At 45.3% G+C, this 20,041-nt stretch overlaps 1 protein-coding gene across 7 annotated transcripts; it reads left to right on the top strand.

Moving 5' to 3' along the window:
- Window positions 1–1,232: 1,232 nt before the first annotated feature.
- Trim39 (tripartite motif containing 39) lies at window positions 1,233–19,091 on the top strand. 7 transcript variants are annotated; one of them, XM_074082623.1, is made up of 11 exons: window positions 1,233–2,313; window positions 4,419–5,227; window positions 6,716–6,811; window positions 11,395–11,625; window positions 13,105–13,127; window positions 13,652–13,767; window positions 14,441–14,625; window positions 17,569–17,669; window positions 17,765–17,847; window positions 18,687–18,812; window positions 18,959–19,091. In XM_074082623.1, exons 2-11 carry the CDS (start codon window positions 4,775–4,777, stop codon window positions 19,063–19,065), a joined length of 1,521 nt encoding a protein of 506 aa, XP_073938724.1. In that variant the 5' UTR covers window positions 1,233–2,313; window positions 4,419–4,774; the 3' UTR covers window positions 19,066–19,091. The 7 variants fall into 7 exon arrangements, 5 of the variants coding, with proteins under 5 accessions (XP_073938724.1, XP_020020704.1, XP_020020703.1 ...); XR_012450696.1 differs by lacking the exons at window positions 17,569–17,669; window positions 17,765–17,847; window positions 18,687–18,812; window positions 18,959–19,091 and adding an exon at window positions 13,892–14,013 and having other exon boundaries at window positions 2,283–2,421; window positions 14,441–14,570; XR_012450697.1 differs by lacking the exons at window positions 17,569–17,669; window positions 17,765–17,847; window positions 18,687–18,812; window positions 18,959–19,091 and adding an exon at window positions 13,892–14,013 and having other exon boundaries at window positions 2,283–2,421; window positions 14,415–14,530.
- The last annotated feature ends 950 nt before the right edge of the window (window positions 19,092–20,041 follow it).

Below are 20,041 nucleotides of genomic sequence, written 5' to 3'. Positions count from 1 at the left end.
AGAAGTTTGTCCATTTTATTTAAGTTGTTGAATTAAAAAAATTTTTATTAGCTGCATATAACACTTGTACAGGGGATACATTTACATATGTGCTTACAATATGTTTTACATTTTTAAACAATTTGCAGGGGGAGGGTGTCAAAGAATATTTCATGACACATGAAAACTTTATGAAATTCAATTTTGGCATCCATAAGTTTTACTGGAACAGTCATTATCATTCATTTAGGATTATGTAATGATGTTTTCACAGTATAAAGGCAGAGTATGGGTTGCAAAGCCAAAAAGACTCTTCAATGGCTCTTTATAGGAAGTTTGCCAACCATGCTCTATGTCACGCTACATGCTTTTCATAATTTTACAGTTTTAACTAAACATCTCCACCCTTTCCTCCCATATTCAATATAAAAGTCCCCTTAATAACCTTTTATTCTCCAGGCAAGCACGGGTTTTTGTTTTGTTTTGTTGGTGAGACTGGGATTTGAACTCAGGGCCTCATGCTTGCTTGCTAGGCAAATACTCTACCACTTGAGCCAGGCCCCTCGCCTTGCACATTCTTAATAGTCCTTAGAAATGCACCTCCTCCTGTAATTTCCTTAATCACATTCCTGGCATCTACAAACAGAAAGCCAGAAGGAGTGCTTAAGTATCCTAAATGCTACAAATTAACAAATCAAAACCAGAACCAAATTTCACTCTCCCTCCAAAGCCAAGCCTAAAGAGGCTAACTGCCTAGTTGTGGCTTTCAAATTAAGGATGTTAGAATTGAGATGTTTGTGAACTGTAACAAGTGTTGTTGCTAAACTCTCTAATGACCAAAGAGCAATGAAAGGAAAAAAATTCCTGAATGTAATTTTTCTCAAGAGGAAAGAAAAGAAGGGACAGCGGAACGGATGATGGGAGCCGGTCCAGGTGGCTCAAACCTGTAATCCTATCTACTCAGGTTTTGGAGATAGGGAGGGAGGATGGCAGTCTAAAAACTAAAACAAAAAGGGCTAAGGATTTGGCTTAAGTGATAAGGTGCCTCTCAAGCCCATGGCCCTGAGGAAGGGAGGGAGAGAGGAAAGAAACAGTAAAAAAACAACTGTCTTAAAGTACATCTATTGTAATTAGCATTGTGATTCTTAATCTTTATACCTCGGACACTACAGGTTTTTCTCCAATAAGTAGTTTTGGAATCCCAGGAAGAGAGGTTAAACACTGCATGGTATTTGTAAAATGAATTACAAAACTTACCAGGAACCAGTCGGACCACTTCTCCAAGAAGGATACACTAGAGTTTGCTCATCTCTTTCAAACCTGCTGCTTGCCAAGTGCTAGGGGAGGGAGGAAGGGAGGAGCCAGCTACCTTTGCTCCGGGCCGTGTCTTCTAGCTTCTGGCTCCTCCCGAGCCCCATCACGCCTTTACAGCCCACTTCCCCAGCCTCATCACCTCACCCCCTTCCTCCAAAGTCACAGACCTGCGAAGCTTCCAGCAGGGAGCTATAATGCAAAAGTGTGAATTCCTCCTCCTCCCCGCAACCCCCAAGCACCATCAGCTCTTGCAGAGAAACTTAGGTCACTGCCCCCAGAGTGGGAAGAACGAACGGGCCCTGGCTCCACCCAGTCACCGAGTGTCGCGGAGCGCTTGCCGCGGTCTGACCACGTCTGAGGTGCCGAGGACACAAAAGTGAGCAGCAGGGTCGTGCGCGGGACCAGCTCCCGAGGCTCCCCCTCCAACAGAGGGGGATTCTTTCGATAAAAGTCGCCAAGCAGGAGCACCTGCAGCCTAGCACGAAGAGACCCTGGCTACTCCCTAAGTACGAAAAGGCCAGACCTCAACTAGTCGGAAGTGACGTGGCAGCTGGGACCCGCGGGTCCGCCACGTAATTGGTCGCCGCCTCAAATAGCCACCCTTTTCCCCGGGACTGACCCGAAGAGAGGGAAAGTGTAGTCGAAAGCCCTCAGCCCGCCCTCGGCGACTCCCTGCCCCACTCGGGACCAGCAGCGCCTGGCCACAGCCTGGGCCAGCAACCTGGACAGGACAGCCTCGTCAGCCTGGGCGCCGATACGGCGCCCTGTGAGCAATGGGGTTCAGCGCTCCACCACGCGCATGCGCGGCCCTCTATCTCGGGAGGATTCTTCAGGTGACCTGCACGCCAGCATCTCAGCCACCTGCCATTCCGGGTCCCTTCTCGCCCTTGTCTCCTCCAGCTGGTTCTCACCTCCGGCCGCGCTCCTCCTTCTTCCGCAGCCACCGTTAGGCCCTTCTGCGGCCGCCCGCCGACACCTCAGCTTCCACGGACACGAGTCTCGGCTCGGCTTCCGCTTCCGGCGAGTATTGTGTGTCGAGCCGCGGGGCGGGGGCGAGGGGAGGAGGAAGGAGGGAGGCAGCGCTCCAGCGGCTCCGCGCCCCGCACTCCCGGACCCGAAGCCGGGAAGGTAGGTGCTGTCCCGCCGCCGCGCCGGGGCGGGATGCCCGCCCCCGTGGCCGGGTCCTCTCACCGCGTCCCAGCGCCGGGCGACTGCGTCACCGGCCCCCCTCACGTAACCACAGCTGCCTCCGCCCGCCTTGGGCCCGGGCGGACGTTTTGCCGCCCCGGCGACGTCAGCGCGTCCGGCGTTGCTTGGCTACCCCGCCGATCCCCCGTCCCGCTGCAGCTTGTCTCCCCGGGTGAAACTGACGCCGTCACCGCGGGTCTCGGCTGCGTCATAACGGCAGGCATCCCACCTTCATGTCACACCTCTTCCTCACCTGGACACGCATCCCTTTCTCCCCAACCACGACGTTTCCTCTCCCCATGCCCGCCAGTCCCCCTGCCCCACATATGGCAGAAGATGGAGACGGGGGTGGGACAGTTATCAAAGCTCAGGAGAGGGTCACAGGTGGAACCCAGACAGTAATAGAAACAAAATGAGGACGTCCCTGAAGTTCGTCCTTCTGTTGAGCCAGGAGGAATAGAGGGAGAGGAAGGACCAACCCAGAGGCTCCCAAGGCCTCACTCTGGCTGTCCTCTCCATTCCCCTCCATCCCTCAAGCTCCAGATCTTCCCCATTCTTCACTAAGCCTTTCCTCGTTTCTTTTTCACACCAATTCTTTGCCAGTCTAGATCCATCCTAGTCCCTAAGTGTGCATACGATTCAACTCATCCAAGTGAGGAAGCCGCCCAATCTAGAAGACCGGAAAAGGGCAGGGTCACTGATCAAAGTTGGATTCTAATGGGTAGAGGAAAAAATACCATACAACTGAACAATTCTTCTGATAAAAGAGGAAGAAATTCGGGTCCAAATAAGTTCCCAGCTCCTACTTCAAATTAAGCACTTTCACACGTACCATCAATATACAAGAATAGGGGCAGGGGCTGTAGTTTGGTGGTAGAGCACTTGCCTAGCATGCACAAGACCCTGAGTTCGATCCCCATTATTGTTATTACATGGCTACTTTGTGCAATGCATAGACCTACCAGATTTCTTTTTTTTTTTTTTTTTTTGATTGGGTCTCTTTGGAGAGAAGGAAAAAAGAGGTATGAGGATAGAGAAATCAGCTTTTTTGTGTATAAAAGTACTGATGTTTTAAGGATGGAGTGGAGAACCAGCTGTTTTAGAAATCTCACATTTCCAAGTCTGGGGCTTTGCCTGAGGAAGATCTGATTGCCTCTTTATTTCATTTAATTCCTAACCTCTCCAGAGGTGACGACAAAGTACATCCAAGGAATTAGTTATTGATAGCTGTTGTGAAGGATTTCAGTCATTGCTGAATATTTAGAATGGATTCGTCAGCTCTCTGTTGAAGAAGTTGCCAGGTGCCAGTGGTTCCCGCCTGTAATCCTAGCTTCTCAGGAGGCAGAGATCAGGTCAGGAGGCAGAGGTCAGGAGGATCACAGTTTGAAGCCAGCCCAGGCAAATAGTCGGGGAGACCTATTTTGAAAAGACACAACACCAAAAAGAGCTCAAGTGGCAGAGTGCCTGCCTAGCAAGCGTGAGGCTCTGAGTGCTGGTGGTACCCCAGTACCACCCAAAAAAAAGAAGAAGAAAAAGAGTTACTGCCCTAGGCTTGGTAGTATACTCTTCTGTAGAGTTGTTAATGCTGTTATCACTTTTCAGCTGTTCCAAATATTCAAATTCATGCAAATAGAAATGGGATGTTATGTGAAAAAGTTCAGTCCAAGAAGACAGCAGACTTCCTCTAGGCTAGTCTGGTAAAAGAAAAAAAAATTCAATTTTTTTCTACAAAGAAGAGATTGTTACCTTTGCTTAATTCAATTTATTACTCTTTGAAAGAAAGGAGTGGCACAGAATCAAGCTTAGGCTCCAATAGACTATAATAATAAACTCATCAGTGACATTAAACTTTAAGACATACCCAACTTAAGAAATATTAATTAATACTTTAGCTTGTATGGCACTTCTCACTTATACATTTCTTTTCCATCTATTAGAAAAATATGATAAACTAGGATACAATGGTCTGGAACTACTGGTTCTGTGATACAAGTACAATGAGCCTGGACCAACGGAAGGAAGCTTCTGTTTGTAACAAGAAAGAGCAGAGGCAAGAGACGAGAGATTGGGGTTGTTCATCAGTGTGCTGAAGAAGGAAAGATAGGTTGATGGCTGGGAGATGGAGAAGCATGATGAATCTAATGGAAGAGAAGATGGAAAATACCAAGATAGGGCTAACTCTGGAGTTACGGCTTAAGATGGAGGTGAATGTCAGGCCAGGAATTTAAAAAATTAAACCTCCAATGAATATTTTTCCCTTTTCTTTCTCCTTCCCCACCCCCCAAGTTAAATAATGGCAGAAACAAGTTTATTAGAGGCTGGGGCCTCTGCAGCCTCTACAGCTGCTGCTCTGGAGAACTTACAAGTGGAGGCGAGCTGCTCTGTGTGCCTGGAATATCTAAAAGAGCCTGTCATCATCGAGTGTGGGCATAACTTCTGCAAAGCTTGCATAACCCGCTGGTGGGAGGACCTAGAGAGGGACTTCCCTTGTCCTGTCTGTCGGAAGACATCCCGCTACCGCAGTCTCCGGCCTAATCGGCAACTAGGCAGTATGGTGGAAATTGCCAAGCAGCTCCAGGCCGTTAAGCGCAAGATCCGGGATGAGAGCCTCTGCTCCCAGCACCATGAGGCCCTCAGCCTCTTCTGCTATGAAGACCAGGAAGCTGTATGTTTGATCTGTGCAATTTCCCATACTCACCGGGCCCACACCGTCGTGCCACTGGATGATGCTACACAGGAGTACAAGGTGGGCACCCAGACACATGCCAATGTGGGGAACAAGGGAGAAGCAGCAGAGGAAGGCATACTCCCTGGGTAGAGGATTTTAAGCTCCTGAGGAAAGGCTGTATCCGATTCTCACTCTATATTCCTCTCAGAGCTACATACACAGTGGGTACACAGCATATCTAATCAATTGTTTTCTACATGAAGGAGTAGTGGAGAGGAGTACCCCAAAATTTCTATGACTTTCGCAACACATTTGAATCTTAAGGGTGAATATTGATATATGTGTTCTTGGAATATATCAAATTTTTCATAAATGAGATAAACCACATGGAGAAGATCAAACTTTGGAAGGACTGAAAAGTACTCTGATTTCTTCAATCTGCCTCCCTGCTCAGGATGGCTCCTTGTTTTCCTGTTGGCTGGAAATAGGTAACATCACACTTTAGACTGACACCCACCAGACTAAGGTGAACCAGTCTGTTCACTTTATGTTACCAGATAATGGGTAACATGGCCTTTGGTTTAACTGACTGCTGGACACAGGATAAATATTTGAGTAATAGAAACTAGAGATTTTACTCTTAGCACTTCATCATGTACTTTGCTTAATTATGTTAACAAATCTTGAAACAGTATCTAAGGTAATTTATAGTATAAGTAATCAAGTTTTTTTTTTACTTTTAAGTGGTTAAAACTGGATGAGAGACAGATATAAAGAAGGATATCAGAGTACAAAAGGTAGCTTTGGCCTGGGGATGTAGCTCAGTGGTAGAGCATGTGCTTAGCATGTACAAGGCTCTGGGTTTGATCCATACCACCATCACCCCCAAAATAGTCTTGATAGTAACAGGCAGTTGTCCATAAGAAAATGGGTAGGTCTCCCTTAAAGGTGACTTACTGAAAACTCTCCACCCAGCCCTTAAGAAAAATAGACATCCACCTTTAGCCATTTACTAGAAACTCCCCATCTGACCTAGAAGGAATGACCCACCCTTAAGCCATTATCTCAGGAGGGTCAGAGGAACATTGAGAATTATCCCACCCAGTGACCTTCCTGGGACTTCACAACTCTCTTGCTGGGAACTCTCTGCAGGACCACTTCTCCACAATAAACCCTGCCGTTTGGAAAAATCAAAAACAAAAAAACAGTAGGGATGGAGGACACAAGAGTTGGTGACAACTGGAGAACTAGATTCAGTGGGAGGAAAGTTGGGTGAGCAGAGAAGCTGATGGGAACAAGGGAATGGCAAGAGGAGGGATCTGTAGGGAGTTGACATCTCAAATTATGGGCAAGGAAAGGCGTTGGATCAAGAGGTGGTAAGATGGATAGCTGGGGACAGAACTCATTGGTAGAATGTTTGCCTAGTATGTGCAAGGCCCTGGGTTTGATCCCCAGCATTGCAAGAAAAAAAGATTAGTAATTAAAAAAAAAAAAGGGCTAATTTCTGATCAATGATGTACCAGCCAGCCCCAAATGTTACCTCTTCCACTTTTTCCCACCATGCAGGAAAAACTGCAGAAGTGCCTAGAGCCCCTGGAACAGAAGCTGCAGGAAATCACCCGCTGCAAATCCTCTGAAGAGAAGAAGCCAGGGGAGCTTAAGGTAAAAGCAGGTGATCCCATTGGCACTCCTCTACAGGATTATTTGCCTATGAAGGAATTAACCTACCAGTTCTGGTTCATTAAAAAAATGCTGTTCTCTCAAAATTAAGCTATTTTATTGGGCTTGACTATCATTAAACACTATACTTAAATTCATGACTATTTGTCATGAATTAAATGTTGAGGAGAAGGATGTAATTGATGAAGGATAGACCAAACATTTGACCTCTCATGAGTTGAGGGAGTTCTTGCCCAATGTTGTCTTTTTTTTCCCATAAAGAAGGAAAAAAGACTCCTGAGTTTGTAGGGAATGAGGAAAGGAGAATTTGGTAGGTTCACAAGGGAGGGAGAAGGAGCTGACCAAGAACCCACAGAAGAATTGCCTCATGTCATTAGGATCACATTCTCATAATTCAAGTAATTACAAGCAAGCTAGATAATATTGGTTCATTCCTAGAATATCCTTCTGCTTCCCATCCTTCACTTACAGGATCCTATCCATCTGTCATCTGGGACAAAAGTCACTTCCTATGCAGCATTTCTGGCCCTTCAGAAATTAACTTTCTTAAATTTCATACTCTTTTTGGCAGTACTAGGGTTTGAACTCAGTGCTTTGTGTTTGTGAGGCAGGCTTTCTACTGCTTGAGCCAATCCTCCAGCACTTTTTGCTCTGGTTAATTGAAATAGAGCCTTGCTTTTTGTCCAAGCCAGCCTGGACTGTGATCTCTGGGATGACAGGCGTGAGCCAGCACACCTAGCTTTTTTCCATTAATATGGGGTCTCACAAACTTTTTTGCCCAGGCTGGCCTGGAACCATGATCCTCCCAATCTCAGCCTCCAAAGTGTAGCTGGGATTACAGGAATTCGCCACTAGCATCCAGCTCATACACATTTTCATCTTTTTAGCATTACCTTATTTACAGTGTGGTGTTTTGGTATCAGAGTTTTTTCTTGTACTAGACAATGAATGTCACTAGTAGTAGTGGTGAAAATAATAACTAGAATTGAGTCCTGTGCATTAATTCATTGGGTGTCTGTGACATTCCAAATTTACAAGGTTGTTACTGAGTCTTGGAATTCTGCCCAGGTTGGAGGTGTAAGAGTTCAGGCAAGACTTGGGACAGGTGGGATATAGAGAAGCTACAAGACAAAGAGAAGAAGATCCTGAGGCCGTCTTTGACAGGGGTAAACTTAGATACTCTATAAGGTAGGTATTATTACTCCCAGTTTACACAGGAAGAAATGGAACTCGGATGAGTATCTGTCTAGTCCAAAACCAGGGATGCTTGGCCTTTGCAAATCAGTAACTTTTTTTTTTTTTTGGTGGTACTGGGGTTTGAACTCAGGGCATCACACTTGCAAAGCAGGTTCTTCCTGCTTGAGTCATACCTCCAGTTCATTTTGCTCTAGATATTTTGGAGATGGGCCAAACAAATACTCCCAAAGTATTTGTTTGGGCTGGCCTTGAACTGCAATCCTCCTGATCTCAGCCTCCCAAATAGCTAGGATTATAGTATGAGCCTCTGGCACCTGACTAGAAGTCAGTAAATTTTTATTCAGCTCCTGGCATAGACTAAATCATGTGTTTGACACTGGATATTAATGATGAACGAAAACAGTCCATGGCCTCCTTGAACTTAAAGTCAGGTGAAGAAAGTAGATAATGTCATGGCAAAAAAGGATAGCTGCAAGTTCTTAAGAAGACAACATAGAAATCTAACCTTGTTAAAGGCTTCCAGAAAAGATAATGGATATTTGGGATTGAGATTTACGGATCATCAGAAATTAAACATGGGTTTTAAAGTAGAAACACTAATTTTCAAATGATAAGTTATAATATTTCAACAGAAAGTAGCAATATTATTTTAACATATTTTAACAAAGCAAGCATTGGGACTATTAAAAATTTCCACTAATTTTTGTCACAAAGGTATATGTTCAAAACAATTCTTTGTTCTTTTGGAGGGCTCCTGAGAAATTTAAAATACAAAAAAGGGAACTTTTTTCCCTAGTCACTTGATTTTACTCTTCTTGTTGATTACTTTCTTGATGGAAAAGGAAATAAAAGCTTAAAATGTTTGGGTAAAACATTTTTTAAGTTGTAAATTATCATTTCAATGGTTTCTGAAACTACCACACAAAACATTCTTTTTGTGACCATTTGAATTCTTCCTCCTCCCTGTCCCTCATCCCAGCCTCCAGGATCAAACTCAATTCCTCCTTTAAAAAATAGTTTATAGGGGTTGGGGATGTCCCTCAGAGTAGAATATTTGCCTAGCACACAGGAGGCTCAATCCCCACCCAGCACAGCAAACAAACAAATTAAAATGTTGTAATTAACTATGCTGAAGCGGAAAATATAGGTAAAATAACTTATCTACATAATCTTAAAGAGTGTATCATGCCCAGGACTGGAGGTATGGCTCAACATAGAGAACCTGCTTTGTAAGCCCAAAGCCCTGAGTTCAGGCCCCTGTCCCACTAAAAACAGAGACTATTATGTCCAAATGTAATGTACTGTAACACCACAGAGGTTATTTTTAATAAAATCTAATGTGTAGGTAGTTGGGCATGACTACTATTAAAGACCCTACAATGTAGTTTTAGGCTTTCTCCCATATGTGACATCACCAAGAATGCAACAAATACAAGTGCACACTGAGATACACGTGTTATGATGTGACTCAAACACCACTAGCAGCTTAGCTCTTGGTGACTTGATTTTTCAAAATAAAATTTTTGGTTAGTAAGTTCTAAGTATTTTTTATCTTAATAAGTTCTGTTCGGCCACTCCTAAAAAATTCAGTTATATTTAAACCATGTTAGAATTATTCTTTTGTATTTATTTATAAAATGGCATTTAAGTCCAGGCCTACATCTTCAGTATACAGCTGAACATAGAAAATGATGCAGGATTGTCTCACATTGGAGAAGTGCTAAAATCTTTGTCACAGCACACAAAAAAAAGTTCCTGTTTGTAAGATGAGGGAGAGATCACCACGGCACAGTGGTTCTTTTATACCTATAATCCCAGCTACCTGGGAAGCAGAGATTTGGCAGATCATGGTTCCAGGTTAGCCCAGGCAAAAAGTTAGTGAGACCCCATCTCAACAAACAAGTTGGGTGTGGTGACATGTGCCTGTCATCCCAGCTACAAGGAAGGCAAAAGTAGGAGAATCAAGGCCCAGGCCAGCCAGGCAGAAAACAGGAGAGCTTACCTGAAAAATAATTAAAGGGCTGGAGGCATGGTTGGAGTGGTAGTGTTAGAAGTTGCAAGCACAAGGCCCTGAGTTCAAACCCCAGTACAACAACAACAACAAAAAACTGTCCTATGAATACAAAGTAAAACAAGAAATGATTATTGGTTCAAGAAATAATTATCGTCCATTAGAATGAAAGTCTTTTTGCTTCTTATTTACCACTGTTATGAATCCTCAGCTACATACATACACACATTTGTCCTTCAGGGCAAATGTGGGAACATCCTGCTCCAGTGCTACCTGAGAAGACAGCAGGGGAAGATGAAACACCAAATAGTTGTGGAACTAAAGCTAGTCAGTGGATGTTGGAAACCAGTTTGAAACCTAGAAATGCCAGGCTCGTAAGCCCTGTCCAGACTTTACATCCCCACCACTCTTTTCATCTTCAGTCCTACCCTTCTATCCCTACCCACTTCCTCTCCAGAGTCTGGTCTCTGCTTCTCATTTTGCCTCCTACTGGGGTTGATGCCTCCCCACCAGTTGCATGGCACTTGGAGACTCCTGCACTGGGGAGATCACTTCTTGTTGCAGAGAGGTACCAAAGAGAGGATGTGCTGATAATCCTCAGAAAGTGATATGACTAGTGTTTATTACCAAATTTCAAGAATGTCAGAGGTACAAGTGTATGTGCTGGTGCAGAGAAAGCATGTTTCAATTTTTAAAAGCAACTAATTTACTAACAAGCATCTGGAACCTGTTACTGGATGGGAACTGCCAATGCTCTGAAGTAACTTGAAACTATTTAACAGGTTCAGCTCTGAAATCTAAATGTATATTTTGTATCAGCCCATTAAACTCTTACTTATTCTGACAGTTTCCCAGTTATTCTGGTTTTTTTTTTTCCAGGATAATATCGTACATAAAATGACGACAATCTTATCTTTACCTTTCTAGTATTTATACTTTCTTTTTCTTAACAGATTGTATAAACTAAACTTCAGAGTTAAGAATAGCAGAAATATCTCTAATATCCTTAATAATAGATGCCATCACATTATTGAGCCCTTATATCTTGAATGTATCTTATTAAAACATAAAAGTACACCTTTTTTAGAAGTTAATTTACTGAAGAAAATAAAACTTTTTCAACGTTGATTTTTGTTTTAATCTGTCCAGTGGTCTTCACTATCAAGTCATATGTGGGGCAATGGGGATGGCACTAGTCTTTATAGGAGGAGATTTCAGTGAAGAGAAAAATGAATGTCCTGTTAAACTATGTCCAGTGACAATGGAAGTCTGTGTTAGCTCATGTACCTGGTGGGTCAGAGAGAGGCTCCCTCATGACCCCCACCCTGCTAACACAGCATTCTCCCTCTTTTCTCAGAGACTAGTGGAGAGTCGCCGACAGCAGATCATAAAAGAATTTGAAGAGCTTCACAGGCGACTGGACGAAGAACAGCAGGTTTTGCTTTCACGACTGGAGGAGGAGGAACAGGACATTCTACAGCGACTTCGAGAAAATGCTGCCCACCTTGGGGACAAGCGCCGGGATCTGGCCCACTTGGCTGCTGAGGTGGAGGGCAAGTGCTTACAGTCGGGCTTCGAGATGCTTAAGGTTCGATCTTTGTCCCTGCATAGCTCCACAGGCCAGTCCATCAGCCTAGGGTGCTCACTCTCCTGCTCTACTTCCCTAAGCCTAGCTCTCTCATCCAGACATACACAAAGGGTCTTTTTCTAAAGAAAGGCTCCTCTGATTCCTCCCATCTCCTTCTAATCACTTTTGCTTTCTTATGTCTTGTCAACAATTATGTGCTTAAATTTGTACCAAAGCAAAAATTCATTCCTTTGAGAGGAGGGAAGTCTGATTTGCTTAGTGAAAAACTATGCTTTAAAAGTTTTATAAATGCAGCTATTGTTACTTTTTTAGTGCTAGAATAGAAATGAGCTGGCAGTGTGGCTCAAGTTGTGGAGAGCTTACATGGTGAGCATGAAGCCCTGAGTAGTTCAAACCCCAGTTCCATAAAAAAATTTTAAAATTTTTAAAAAGAATAGAAATATTATCTAAAGGATACTTGAAATTCTGTGTAAATGATATATTGCTTTTGATATGTCAGTAGTGCCTCGGTTTTGTGTTCTTGCTCTCTCTCTCTCTCTCTCTCTCTCTCTCTCTCTCTCTCTCTTTTGTGGTACTGGCATTTAAACTCAAGGCTTCATGTTTGCTAGGCAGGTGTTCTACCACTTGGGCCATGCCTCCAGCCCATAGTTCTGCTCTCTTAAGCAGATGCATGGTTTTGGCAAGACTATAGGGAGCATGTTTCTTATCTTGGAAAGCAGGTTATCAGCATTTAAGTCAGTGAAGTAGGGCTGGAGATGTAGCTCAGTGGTACAGTGCCTGCCTGGCATGCACAAGGCCCTGAGTTCAAATCCCAGCACCACCAAAAAAAAAAAAACCCTCCCTAAGTCACTGAAGTGTCATTGTGCAATTATTTGCATGTTATATACTGCTTGGCATTTATTTCAGTGTCCTTTCATGTCCGTGCGTTCTGCTTTCCACATCCAGCTGAAAATCCTCATGGGGCAGAGATTTGCTTTCTTTGTATTCTGGACCCCAAATATTCTCAAATCAGGACTAGCCACACATTTACTAATGTTTATTAGCCAGTACCAGACAGGGTATACCAAGCCACAGTGGGAAAGCATAACTATTTTTCCTATGCTACCAGTTGTGGAATTACCTGTACTGATGCTCAAGGAGACCGAGGTGTGCAATTGGTACTTGAGTGATAAAACAAGGATCAGACACAATCCCCGTCCCTTGCAGGGTGCTCCCAGTGTCCTTGAGGAACAAAGACAAACATACAAGAAACTATTCGGAAGTGATATAAATTACCAAGCTTCATAATGACCAGCAGTTGAAAGTGGAGATTACATTGGGAGAGATGCATTCACTTCCCTCTGAAGCTCTTCCCCTTGCACTGTGACCCTCAGTTTGCCCAGAGCCTATTTTATAGATCTAGAACTTTTGGGAGAACTTTTGCCTTTTTGACCTTTGAATACCAGGACCAACCTTGCTTTCTTTTCTCATTCCCTATAGGATGTAAAAAGTACCCTGGAAAAGTAAGTGATTCTTGTATTTTTTTGAGTCAGTTTGGCTTGGGCTTAGAGAGAATTATGGGGTCCAGTAGTAAGTTGGGTGAGGATGGGAAAGTCATGTAGTGTCTGGGGAGGATATGGTTCGAGAAAGATTCATTGCATCCATCAAAGTTAGGTAGATAACAAATCATTAGGAGTAATAATCCCTGCCTTTTCTTCTTTGAACATGAGGATTTGGTTGACAAGGGAAAATGGTAATGTACAGCCAGAGTCTATTATGCCTCTGGATGGAACTGTGTCCAAACAAGATTGCAGAAAGAAGGGGTTGGGAGAGCAAGGAGGTGATTATCCATCTGCATGAAATACAAGAATATCCCCAGAAAGTTCTAAGGCTCAATCTCAAGATAAGGCTCTGTCCAGGGAAGAAAGAGAAAGTGGAAAGATGAGGAATTTTAGTTTCTTCTTAAAGGTGGCAACATCTGAAAATTACTTGGCTGGAGCTTCCCCTGACCCTACCCTTTCTTCTCCTATCTCCCTGTCCTTCCCAGATGTGAGAAGGTGAAGACCATGGAAGTGACTTCAGTATCTATAGAGCTGGAAAAGAACTTCAGCAATTTTCCCCGACAGTACTTTGCCCTAAGGAAAATTCTTAAACAACTAATTGGTGAGTTGCTCCCTAAAGGAAACTAACATATTAATTGCCAGAGAGAAGAAAGTCTTTAGATTCTACCTATAAACTCCAGTTTTTCAGGCCCATACTTATCCTTGCCCCTTTACCTTGCTTTCAGTCTCACCCTGAGTCAGAGAACTCCCAGTGAGAAGAAGCCTTAGGTGTCATCTATTCTAAATTAGGTTCACACCTTTCTAAATAGGAACCCAGAAAGGTTAAAGAATTTACATAAGTCATCAGGTAAGTGACCATATAATTTACCATCTCAGTTGGGAACTAGTCATGAACCAGGACCATTTCAGGAGAGCAGACATGATCACCCTGCCCCTAGACCATAAAGCTGACTTGCTCTAGACTGCTCCACTTTCTATTGTTTCTGGCCCCCAAACCAGCTGCTTGGCACTTCTCCATATGGTGAGGTAAATACTGGTTTCAGATGGGAGGATATTGCAGGAAGCAACACTACTAGCCCCAAAGAGTCAAGAGATAAGGGGAGAAGTGTAGCCATGCTTTTCTCCCCTCCCCTACAAAGTACCGTGAATGGAGAAGGTTGCCAACTCATGGTGTCCTGGGGACCTTTAAGGAGCCAGGCTGTGTACAAAGTGAGGCAGGGGTGTTTAGCTATTCCCATCCTCATCTAGCTCCCCACTCTGGCTTCTCCCGCCAGCGGATGTGACCCTGGACCCTGAGACAGCTCATCCTAACCTAGTCCTGTCAGAAGATCGCAAGAGTGTCAAGTTTGTGGAGACAAGGCTCCGCGATCTCCCCGACACACCCCGGCGTTTCACCTTCTACCCTTGTGTCCTGGCTACTGAAGGTTTCACCTCAGGTCGACACTACTGGGAGGTGGAGGTGGGAGACAAGACCCACTGGGCAGTGGGTGTGTGCCGGGACTCCGTGAGCCGAAAAGGCGAGCTGACTCCACTCCCAGAGACTGGCTACTGGCGGGTGAGGCTGTGGAATGGGGACAAGTATGCAGCCACCACCACACCTTTTACCCCTTTGCACATCAAGGTGAAGCCCAAGCGGGTGGGCATATTCTTAGACTATGAAGCTGGCACGCTATCTTTTTACAACGTCACAGACCGCTCGCATATCTACACCTTCACTGATACTTTTACTGAGAAACTTTGGCCCCTCTTCTACCCAGGCATCCGGGCTGGTCGGAAGAATGCTGCACCACTTACCATCAGGCCCCCAACAGATTGGGAGTGACAGGTTGGCACATGGGTTTAATTGAGGTGAGGCAGGGTCAAGAGCTGTGGGCCTTCCTTCCTGTGTCCTGCTGGAATGTCTTGGTGTCTGCCTGGTTCCAGTCCGAGTCATCTTGGAGACACTGGTCTCTAGGATGGTTCGTGTGGAGGAGTAGGTAGGATTGGGCTGCATGACGGCACAGCTGTGTCTCCCTCCCCATTGGGGTAGGGAGCTGGTACCCAGGGAATTGTCTCCCTGATGTCCATCAGGTGTTTTATTGCACAAGGACAAGTTGGGAAGGATGATGAGGCTTTTCCAGAAATACAAAGTCTAGGAGAGGGTCTCGCTTGCTCAAACTGGAGGAAACAGAAGCCTTTAGGGGCTTCTCTGACCCAGAATAGTCTTGTTCCTTGAGGAAGATCATAGGAATCTAGGCTGAAAAATGATGACTGACAGTTGCTATCAAGGGTCTAGAAGTTGAGGAGTTTTTCTGAGGACAGAGATTGGGCATCAAAAAGGTTAGAAGGAGGATCAGGGAAGGTGGCTAAAGGAACATTATCCAAGAAACTAATGAAGGGGGTGGAAGTTTCTTTAGTTCCTAGGGTAAGGTTGCCATTGTGAGTAGGATTGGCCAGAGGTAGGAACATGGGGGTAGAGAGAGGGTGGGAAGAAAGGAAAACCCTGGTCCCTACTTCAGCCTTCAGCAAAGCTGGCTTCTTGCCTGCCTCTTAATGTTGGTTGTCTTCAGGAAGTTGCTCACATGCCTCTTCTCCAGAGGTGAGGTGAGGAAATCCTGCAAGACACATCTACCTTTCCACTGTTTTCCCAAGAGAACTCCAGAGAAAAGTCAGGTATTAGAGGAAAGAGAAGGTACGTCTATCCAAAGCCCTGGCCTTAAAGAATGTCACTAAGTAGCTACTCCCAGGTTGTCAACCTTATTGTGTGGCTCAGGTGTCTAATCCAGAAAGGAAGGAAGGTAATGAGTCTTTCTCACCCTAAGGACAGGGTGGAAGAAGGTGGTATGTGTAGGGAAGGGCCAGAGAGGAAACTTCCTTTTGCCTGTGTACATCTGGCCCAGAACCTAGTGTTCACATTAGCCTTTTGCTCGTTCTGTCACCATCCTTCAACCTTCACCATTCCCCTTTACAGAGAATGTAAATCATTTTAATGTTAGGCCAAAATAAACAACCTATAGGGTATATATGTTGTCAAAAAGGTAAAGCAATGCATGCCAAACCAAACAAAAACAACTTGGATCATCTGCTGCTTGGGTAATCGTCACAGAAGACTGAGACAAGAAACTGCAGTTTATCGAGGGCATCAGTTCCTCCTACCACCTCAAAAGGATTTTGTCCACTCTCCTCCTCTTACCTTTGTGCCTTGACTGTGGTTCTTTGTGGCAAGATACTTTGATTGGTAAAAATAATATGGAACAAAGGATCCACTGAAGTAATCTCTGTGTTGTGTGGTAATTTGGTGATAACCTTATGTTGATGTGTAAGGAACACTGCATGTGAAAAATATATATTCCTTGATCTTAGCTCAGTGTTTCATAGAGGTCTGGGTGGACCTGGAATCTACGTTTTAAGCACACTCTCATCATTTGAGTCTGAGAACCCTTGTGAAACTCCACTCTAAGGAAGTTTCAGCTAATTGTCCTTCCTCTGAGTTCTCTGCCCAGCCTGGCAGAGGGTCAGAGAGGGGAGAGCTGTCACACACACACACACACACACACACAAGTTGAAAGGGGAGCACTGTCACACACAAGTTGAAAGGGGAGCACTGTCACACACACACACACACAAGTTGAAAGGGGAGCACTGTCACAAGTTGAAAGGGGAGCACTGTCACACACACACACAAGTTGAAAGGGGAGCACTGTCACAAGTTGAAAGGGGAGCACTGTCACACACACACACACACACACACACCCTCAACCTGCATCCCTGTTTCTGACCTCTGGCACTGTTGGTCATTAACTGGGAATCAGATAAATGCAGAGGGCCAGACAGAACAAATAAGATACATATCATATCATTTCCTCCCTTGTGATCCTTTCCGCGTTCACTCCCACAGGCATCAGTGCCTTGTTTTAAATGCATCCACTCTTCCTTCGCCCTATAGATCTTACAGGCACCTGCCTTTGGCTTCAGGAGAGTAGGGTGGGTGGTTTTGTGTACATTGCAGCCAATCATCTCACCAACCACCAGTCTACATGAAGAGATCAGACTGCTGCCCTTGAAATGTTTAGCAGTTTTAAGATCCTCTCCTGCTCCAGTATCCTTTCTAGTGATCAAGGATTTGAAGAAGACTGGAAGGAATCCAAAACAAAGGGACCCAGGGCTTGGATTGTCGTGGGAGATGGATTTACAAACAGGTGCTTGTGGGGCCTCGGCTCAGGCACTACACTTCCCAGGAGGCCTTGCGAGGACGGCGGAGCAGGGCCTACGTGCGGCGCTCGAGCTGCGCAGATGGCGGGGCAGGTAAAGGACCGTGAGGCCTTCCAGAGGCTCAGCTTCCTGTACCAGGTGAGTCCCAAAGGGTCTCGTGGGGAAGGGAGCCCAGTGCAGCCGGCCGCGGTGTGACCGCTCGCGTCCCTAGGCCGCCCACTGTGTCCTTGCGCAGGACCCCGAGAACCAGGCGCTGGCGAGGTTTTACTGCCACACGGAGAAGACCATCGCGAAGCGGCTCGTCCTGCGGCGGTGAGACGGCGCGGGGCTCGGCGGCGGCGGGCGGGACCGGGGAGGGACGGGCGAGGGAGCGCGGGCGCCCGACCGCCTTTGCCCTCCGCCCCCAGGGACCCCTCGGTGAAAAGGACCCTGTGTCGCGGCTGCTCCTCCCTGCTGGTCCCGGGCCTCACCTGTACCCAGCGCCAGAGACGTGAGTGCTGCTGCGGAGCTGGGCTGATGGCTGAGCGCCAGGGGAGGGCGGAAGGGGGAGGGCAGGGCAGGGCAGGGCGGCCCGACAGCTCCTTCTCCCGTTAGACGCATGGAGGCTTCGGATATGCCGGAACCAGTCTTCTTCAGCTCTGGCTTAAGTTTCTAACACTACGTAGACAAGCCGAGGACTTTTTTTCCCTACCTGGGCAACAGAAAAATGATGTTGCCTTAGAGGCATCCTCGCCTGTGCATAATAGATAAGAGAGTTCCATCCCCATTCGTCCATTCACTCAGGAAGTATTTTTTAGAATGTGTCGGTGCTGGACTCATCGTTCTCATTGATGAAATGTAATTTCATTGAAATTACAGACTGATGGGACAGACGAAAATAAAAACAATTAAGATAGTGTAGAAAGAATGCTTTAATTGGAACAGTAGAATGTTACTCATGCCAGCTGTGGTGAGGTTTGTGGTAAACAAACTGAAGAGAGAGAAATTCTCGGCCGAGGTGATGATTTCCAGACGGAGAACTTGTGGTGCCATCAGGAAATAAGCGTTCAGAAGCCTAGAGTTTGAAGTAGACAGACTCGGGAAAGAAGTGAGGCTGGAGAGGGGAAACAGGCCAGATCGTGAAGAGTCTTGTTAAGGAGTTTGGAGTTTATCTTAAAGAATTGCAAAAAATTGAAAGAGTTTATGCAGGAGGCTGACATCACGAAATTTGTATTCCAAGTGGGGTTAAGGGTATGATTCCTAATGAAAAATGTGAAAGCAAAACCAGTACAAAAGACCTTTTCTTCTCAGAAGCCTGAATACTCTTCCTTTTTCCCACTTTTACTCCAGGCCGCAGGGGACAGCGCTGGACAGTACAGACCTGCCTAACGTGCCGACGCAGCCAGCGATTTCTCAATGATCCCAAGCATCTACTCTGGGGGGATCGGCCTGAGGCCCAGCTGGGTAACCAGACAGGTGAGAGGTGGTAGGGAAAAACAGGCAGGGAACAGGACGGTGGGGGTATAGAATTGAAGTGGGTACACAGGTGAGTCTGGTTGGTTAGTGGGCACCACAATCTTAGGAAACTAATTCTCCTGCTGTGATTCTGCTCATCTACCCAGATTCCAAACCACCAGAGCCCCTGCCAAATCCAGCCCATCTTCCTACGGAGAAAGTGCAGCTTCAGGCTGCAGTCACCAGGGATGGGTTCACCCCATCTTCCAGATAAATAAACCTTAATTCTGTTTGACTTTGTGTGAGTCTAATCTGTGGGCATTTCAACTCATAATTCCATTGTCCTTCATTTCTATTTGCATTTCTTGGTCACTACCCAAACCTCTCCTTTGTCCTTACATCTTTGTGCTCCTACATGTAGGGAGATCCCAATTTCCATAGGCCACTTGCTCCCATTAAGCAGCCACCCTTTCAGGGCCATGATTCCAGTGCCCAGTCACCCTCCTTCCTCAGTGCAGTGCTGTGTTTGGGACTGAAACTCCAGAGTTTTTTAGGTCCTGAGACTTCTTAGCTCATTCCATACTTAGGTAGCCCTAAATACCAACTACTGACTATTGACTAAAGGCTGGACAGAATGCTGATGCTACTACAGCCATGTTTAAATGAGGGGGAAAGCATGGAGAAGGAAGAGTGTTCATATCCTCCAGACCTGGTCAGAGTTGGTCTTTTCCTCAGAGTTGTATTCTATAAAATTCTGGGAAAAAGAAAAAAAGTGTATAATTCTAATAAGGGATGTGTTGCAAATCTGAACTACCAAGGCTGAAGGTGCTAATGAAAGCACACTTTCAGATAATACATAAGAATGCTCTGTAGGTAAACTCTCAAAATTTTCTTGAGAATCGGTAAACAACTGAAATGTTTTCTGATATCCCTAGAGAGCCTACTCAAGGAAAGCATTTTCAGACCTTTTTGCTGGCTGCCAGCTAATCAGGTTACTCGTATACAAACAAAATTCACTATTCCTAGAATGTGGTTCTCTTTCTTCCGTTTCTATTATAAATCCTGTGTTGCACTTACCTGTTGCTGCATAAAAATCTTAACAAGGCTTAAAACAACAATCTGCATTCAGAATTCTGAAAGGGATTCTGCTCCATATAGAATCAGCTGTAGTCACCACTGCATTTAGCTAGTAGCTGGTCTAGAAAACCCAAGAACCTAAGGTCCTCCTGGCCAAAGTAAGGCACATGGCC

This window comes from Castor canadensis, chromosome 8 (genome assembly GCF_047511655.1).
Source record: "Castor canadensis chromosome 8, mCasCan1.hap1v2, whole genome shotgun sequence".
Classification (NCBI taxonomy): domain Eukaryota; kingdom Metazoa; phylum Chordata; class Mammalia; order Rodentia; family Castoridae; genus Castor; species Castor canadensis.
Note: the sequence above shows the minus strand (reverse complement) of the source record. Positions and strands in the feature narration are given on the sequence as shown.

Bases quoted from the DNA above. Each gene is read 5' to 3' on its own strand.
- Trim39 (XM_074082623.1), top strand. From the start codon at position 4,775: ATGGCAGAAACAAGTTTATTAGAGGCTGGGGCCTCTGCAGCCTCTACA. The intron at 13,768-14,440 runs GTGAGTTGCTCC...TTCTCCCGCCAG, and splicing joins AATTCTTAAACAACTAATTG to CGGATGTGACCCTGGACCCT. The intron at 17,670-17,764 runs GTGAGACGGCGC...CTCCGCCCCCAG, and splicing joins AAGCGGCTCGTCCTGCGGCG to GGACCCCTCGGTGAAAAGGA.